The sequence below is a fragment of the Castanea sativa genome, chromosome 11 (genome assembly GCF_040712315.1).
Source record: "Castanea sativa cultivar Marrone di Chiusa Pesio chromosome 11, ASM4071231v1".
Taxonomy (NCBI): Eukaryota; Viridiplantae; Streptophyta; class Magnoliopsida; order Fagales; family Fagaceae; genus Castanea; species Castanea sativa.
In genome coordinates, this window is record NC_134023.1 from 53,499,338 (window position 1) to 53,506,177 (window position 6,840).

A 6,840-nucleotide genomic window follows, 5' to 3' on the forward strand; every position below is an offset into this window, starting at 1 on the left:
AATAAAAGTAAGAAGTGAACATGGTGTGCTCACGAACTCACCAGCATGCCTAGGTATTGTTATAGGTAGTTAACGGCTCAACCAAACAAACACGTGTACATCGAGCCCATTCGTGCGGTTCTAAGGCTTTTAAAAGGGTTTTGCTGTCCGAACTCAACAACACCACCAACATAGTACAAATTACAAAGTATAAGAGGGTGTTTGGTGGTTGATTTTAAAAAATTATTTTTAGTTTTTAAATAACATTTTACGTATTTTTATACGCTTTTTTACCCACATATTTTTACTAATATTTTCAAACGACAATGTTCAGTTTTTAAAACCGAACGGGCCTAAACAGTTGAGTTGCTTCTCGCTTATCCATGGCGTCAAGTTTCCTCACAGCACCAAAACCCATTCTTTTCAAAACCAATGCTCCCTCTCTCCACAACTCCAACCAGAGACCACTACTAGGTACTAAATTCTATAGCTTATACAAATTAACTTTCAACCCCTTTTGTTTTTGTTTTTACTTAAACAAACATTTTCTTTCTAGAATTCTTTTTGAATGGTTTTTTGTATCTGGGTCCTGAACAGGTCTGCGGAGAAACTCTCTCAGAGTCAACGCAATTTCAAAGATATGGGAACCCACCAAGGTTTTCTGTTTTTTTTTTTTTTAGTTAATTGTTTTGCTGAATTTTTTTACATAGATAGGTTACCACTTTGTATGTCAAATTCATGGTTAGTATTATTATTATTATTATTTTTGGTCTTAACTCATCTGGGTATTGTTGATTGTTGTCAAATATTAAGTGGGTTTTGAATTTTATGCAGGTGGTTCCACAAGCTGATAGAGTACTTGTTCGTCTTGAGGAGCTGCCTGAGGTATGCCTGCTTTTACTGCTTATCTTCTGTAGTGTGGCTTCTTTTTATTATTATTATTCTTATCATTGCATTAGAATGTAAGATTCTTGAAGTAAGAACCAAGTTGGGCTGAGTTGATTGTTTGATTAAATTGAATTTATTTCCAATTGAAGCCATGCTTTGGGTGGTCATACCAATCTTGTTCAGTAATATTTGTGGGTACTGGGTACCAAGTTGTAACTATATATATTAATCCTTGGGAATTAGCCCAGTATGAGCTGGCATTATTTCTCTAGGGGAAAGGAAGAATGGACAAACAAGAGATATTGGGTGTAAATCATTCTACACACGACTTAAATTCACATTGTGACCAGGGTACCTGTTAGGGTTGCACGTTAACTGGTTGTCATTTTGTGCTTTCTACATAGTGGTTGCCAAGAATTCTGCATTGTATAAATACACATTTCGTGTATGATCTGTTGTTAGTTGGCATGCTGATGGATGAAATGTCTTATGCCACAGAAATCAGCTGGTGGAGTATTGTTGCCCAAAGCAGCTGTTAAATTTGAGAGGTATGTGAAATGCTAACCCTTTGTGTCTTGTGAAAACAAGTTTTTTTTTTTTTTTTTTTTTTTTCATTTTTTAGATTAAAAAATCTCTCTGGATAATTTAACCAGCAGTTTTAATACATCTGAATATGCTTCAGATTCTCTCTGTTGGTGCTGATGTTGGGGAAGTGGAGGCTGGAAAGAAGGTAAGCAACCAAATTGTATTCAGCTTTGGTTATGCTTTCTCAGTCAGTAGCTGAAGCCTGAAACAATTTTTATGCTGCCGGCACTATAAACTTCCTGATGAATGAACTTTTTCCTATTCTTTATGGTATAATTTCCAAGAAATGTTCTGTAGCTTGATGTTTCATCTAAATTTATTAAATGCTTATTTTGTTGCAGGTTCTTTTCTCAGACATAAATGCCTATGAGGTGAGTATTATTTTACTGTAAAATTATCACTTATCATATAGCCCTTGGTACCATTAAGTGCCTTCACAAATGATATTCTTGTGAAATGACCCTCATCAAATATGTTATTTCTCATGATTGTGCTGTGACAAAAGATTGGGGTCCTTATATTCACCATAAATTATCAATTGAAGTTTTTGTGCTGCTGCAGTATCAGTGTTATAGAAATGGGTTATATTGTGCTGAATCTGCTTTAGAAAATGTTGCTTGCATTGAATTTGTCATGACATTTCCTGATAAAATATTTATCTGTACGAAGCACTTTATTCCTTCTACACATGGCTTGAAGATCAAAGATTCAGACTAATAATGTACAGATTTTGGGATTGAGGGGAAAGAGATAAATAAATATATGTGTGTGTATATATATATATATTAATATTAATTTTGGCAAAGTTTAATTAACTGTATTTGACCCCTGGATCTAAACTCACAGAAAGATGCAGATGCTACTAGGCCATATGGCCATTGTTGTATGAGTGGAAAGAAGTTGTGATTATTAGATATTTTTAGATCATCCTTTTTTAGTCAGTAAATAATTTTATTTATGATCCAAGTAGTCTTTTTGCTAGCTTTTGGTGAAGTTTTCTGCTTTATCCTTTTCTCCATACTCTGGAGGAAATTTGAGTTTGTATATCACATATCCGTTTGGATAGAGCTTCTTTGCGTCTGCGTTTTTGTTTTTTGTTTTTTTTTTGGAGAAGCGTGTTTCTGTCTTTTTCAGTGGGTCTCATGCACTGTTCACGGGACCCACAAATCTCTTTTTTCACCAGAACTTTTATTAAAAATGGGTTTCATGGCACTATTCACACATTTAAAAATTATTTTGTTACAGTGTTTTCAGTTTTCAGCAAACTAAGCGGTATCCAAACACAACCATTTGTTATATTTGACTGTATATGCTTTGATTGTGAAATTAGATGATATGTCTAATTTTGATTGCTCATGATCATATTCACATTAGTGTTTTTTTTTTTTTGTCTGATGAAACCTGCTCATTATTTCATTAATAGTAGTGTAATAGGGTATGCTATGAATATTCTTGCACTGAAATGATGATGTTACATAATTGCACTCATTCATTCAATATCTGCAGCTTATCTGCTAATAGTGTCATTCTTAGGCACAGGCAAGCACCTACATAAATATTAATTAACTTTAAATTGTCCTTGTTGTTACCATTATTTGATATTATTATTGTTATCAGCTTATGTTCTTTGGGCTAAATGGCATGTTCACCACCTATGAGCATGTGGTGGTGGTTGTCACTGTTTGAACTCCTGTCAGATGTGTGTTTATTTGCCACACAGAAATCTTCTTGTTGTTGTTGATGTTATTAATTAACAATTTTTTTTTTGGGTGGTATTTCAGGTGGATTTGGGTACAGATGCTAAGCACTGCTTCTGTAAATCAGGTGACTTGTTGGCTATGAAACACGGGTGCGTTTCTAGATTTGGGTGCGGGTGCGGGTCTCGGTAATTTTTGAAAAAATAGGGTGCAGTTGCAGCGGGGTGTGGCGATTAAAAAATTATTAAAAATATTTATATATATATTTTATATATTGCTAAGCATGCTTTTTTATATAATAATAATAGAAAACTTATATAATAATAATAATAATAATAATAATAATAGATAGATAGATAGTAATAAGTATAAACAAGTTTTTGACATTTGAATTATTGACAGAGGTATTAAAATAGATAAAACTTCTCATAAATAAATAAATAATAATAAAAAATGTGGCTTAGTGGCTCACTTATTTAGTCAGCCCACAAACAAAATAAAAGATATATGGGGCAGGTATTAAAAAAGGTATAGCTTCTCATTATTTAAAAAAGAAAAAAAAGAAAAAAAAAAAAGAAAGCTCAGGCTCACGTGTTTGGTCAGAGAGGCACAACAAACAAAATAAAGCCCCTCTGACCAAAGGCATTTAACCATCATTTTCAAAAAAAAAAAAAAAAAAAAAAAAAAAAAAAAAAGAAAGAAAAAGAAATAGAACTTATCAAAGAAGTGCAGAACAAACGCTGAGCTCGCGAGAAGATGAAGAAGCAAAGAAGAAGAAGAATAAGAAGAAAGGGGTTAAGGCCGGTGAAGACGGCGATAGCAGTGTGTTTCGTGTGCGGATCGGCGCGCGTCGTGAAGACGGCGACAGCGGCAAATCGGCCCGGTTCGGCCCAAACAAGCTGTGGTTGAGTAGTAGTCAACAATTAACTAAGATTAATGGTTGAGTAGTGAACCAGTGGTCAACAATTTACTATGATTTTTGGCCTTTCTTGTGTACTTAATAAATTAGAAAGATGCTTTCTTCACTGCCTGGAGAAATATCCTATCCATGTTGAATTTTATGCGCTACTGTTCATGCACAATGGCATAAGATTTTGGAAAATGATATGAAATTAAATCATTGTTGACGCGAGGTTTGTTCATGTTATCCATCATGTTTATTGAATATTAATTCTCTATCCCAATTTTGGGTAACAATCTTCCTCTATATAGATTAGCATTTACCAATTTTGGGTATAATAATTACTTACCATGTAGTTAGAACATGTGAACTGGTTCAAGTACCCTATCAATATATCATCCTTTTTCCCTCTCTCCCTAACATTTGCAGCCCCCAGAATCCACATAATCATTCGAAATTACCCAGAGAAGTTCACACTATTACATAAAATAGTTAATTACCTGAGATGGAAGATCCCCATATGTAAGCTGAAAATAAGCAGATACTGTGTTCACTTTTCAAGAAACTATTATGGTTTCCTAAAGCCATTCTTAAACATAGCTTCATTGGCTAGCTGACTCTTAAAATTAGTGAATGAAAACCCATTTTCAGAGCTATGGTTAATGAATTATGTTGAGGGGTTCATTTCATCTGCCAAAGAAAGATGGAATAATGGAAGAAACAGCGAATGAAAACCCAGTTATGTATAAATTCTGTTCCTCTTAGCCATCACCATTTCAGGTCATTCTTCAAGTACCATAATGGCACTGGAAAATTAACTTAACCTATCAGAACAGAAGCTCCAGTTGTATAATACACAAGCACAAAAACAGAGTAAGTGGAGATGCTACACTTCCTGGTTTCATAAAAAACAGCAAGAGAAAATGCACATAATGAAATGAATGGTTAAATTGAGAAAAACAAAAACGCAATGCCAAAACAAGATTCAAAGGCAGATCGATGCTTTGACATCATAGTTCCAAAACAAAAAACAAAATAAAGAAAGAACGCTTGGTTACAGTACAATGGTTCTTGGAGGCCACAACAGCTGCTAGCAGTAGATGACAGAGAACAAACCACTCACAGTAACAGAGCTTCATCACCACCATTATCACCAAATGTGAACTAATGTGGGTTTTGCTTTAGAAAGAGTAATCTGAGAGACAACGAAAGGGAAAGTAAAAGGAAAGCTTGTTTTAAGAAAAGGCGTTGGTTCTTTGTGGGAATGGAAAAATCATGGGAGTGAAAATCCTGCTTTGACATAAATTTGGGAGTGCACTGTGCAAGTAGAGCTTGACAGCATCGGTGAATGTTAATTGATAAGGCCTCCTAACAAAATAAAAATAATTGATACGGTAAGGCCAGTGTCATCGACTTACAGCTACAGGCTCTCTAATACTGTAATACATGAGACGTGAGTTTGTGAAGAAATGGGAAATAGTTCAAAAAAGTAACTAGGAAAAAATAGAAAATTAAAGAAAAAAAATTAAATAAGGGTTTGAGAGTGTTTGGATTTTACACTTTAAAGTGTATTTGGATTGTTAGCCTCCGTTCATTTGTTGCTAATGTGTTCGTTAAGTGAAATATTAGCTAGTCATGTGTGTTTCATTTGTCCAATGAAAAAATAACACGACATTTTCATTATTGCATATAAATTTAATAGATTTTAAAATGTATGAAAAAAAGTAATGAAATGCTCTAAAATTTTAAAAACTCATAAACAGAAAAAAAAAAAAAAAAATTAAATTTTGAAACTTCAAGATGTAAAATCCACACACCCCAAATTTTAAGGGTGTATTTTGCAATTTATCCTATATATATATATATATATATATATATATATATATATATATATATATATATATTGTAGGGTACAGAAATTTAAGTAAGGTAATAGTGCCACGTGTCATACCCATGGTCGAGGGGGACATTACCATGCTGAGGAGATCACACCCTCGGACAGTAAGGCCACGTCATTGACACGTTACTAGAAGAGGTCATACTGTAGAAAAAGAGTTTCGGAGAAGGAGTTAGCTCTGACATGACTGAATGGATGGTGGCTACGACCACATTTACCCTACCACATTTAATGCACAATTTCAGTCAACTTTAGTCTATTTCGGTTCATTTGGTCCACTTCAATCCAATTCGGTCCACTCGGTCTACTCTCTCTCTCTCTCTCTCTCTCTCTCTCTCTCACACACACACACACACACACACACATTATTTCTTGCAACTCTACTTTAGGTTGATGCAGTTTTATATCTTTACTTTGGGTTGTTTTGGTGTCGTGTTTTTATATCACACACTTTATTCTTAAAATTACCTTTTATCTTCTTTCATTGAAACTGGACCAATAGTATTCTATTCTCTTTTTATATCCCCACATGGATATGAAAGGAATAGTATTTTTGCGTACCTCGAAATTGGGGTGTCTTGGTCTTTATATAGGGGTCTGTGGATGACCAGCTTAGCTAAATTGTAGGGACATGGGGTTATCCCTTAGCTAACTTGTAGGAGTTGGGAATTGTCCCATAGTTGCTTTGTAAGAGACGGGAGTTATCCCTTTGCCGATGGTTGTGTGAATGTAGGAGAGTCTTAGGTGATGCGAGCGTTGTAAGTAGGCTTAGTACGCCTATCTTTACCTGTCCGTACATGAGGGTGGTGGACAGGTGTCAAGGTTAGGCTCGCAAGTGCTTATTCATCTGCTTTTGTGCGTGACGAGCGTCTTGTTGGAGTAGTTGTGAAAAT

At 34.7% G+C, this 6,840-nt stretch overlaps 1 protein-coding gene across 1 annotated transcript; it reads left to right on the forward strand.

Annotated features, from left to right (window-relative positions):
- Positions 1-314: 314 nt before the first annotated feature.
- LOC142615721 (10 kDa chaperonin 1, chloroplastic-like) lies at positions 315-3,360 on the forward strand. The gene is made up of 7 exons (XM_075788497.1): positions 315-453; positions 577-635; positions 814-864; positions 1,366-1,417; positions 1,533-1,597; positions 1,794-1,823; positions 3,234-3,360. The coding sequence occupies exons 1-7, from the start codon at positions 363-365 to the stop codon at positions 3,339-3,341; spliced, it is 456 nt and encodes a 151-aa protein (XP_075644612.1). The 5' UTR covers positions 315-362; the 3' UTR covers positions 3,342-3,360.
- Positions 3,361-6,840: the final 3,480 nt, after the last annotated feature.

Excerpts from the sequence above, each read along its gene's own strand:
- LOC142615721 (XM_075788497.1), top strand. The coding sequence starts at position 363 with ATGGCGTCAAGTTTCCTCACAGCACCAAAACCCATTCTTTTCAAAACC. Across the intron at positions 454-576 it reads CAACCAGAGACCACTACTAG|GTCTGCGGAGAAACTCTCTC; the intron begins GTACTAAATTCT and ends GGTCCTGAACAG. Across the intron at positions 636-813 it reads AGATATGGGAACCCACCAAG|GTGGTTCCACAAGCTGATAG; the intron begins GTTTTCTGTTTT and ends AATTTTATGCAG.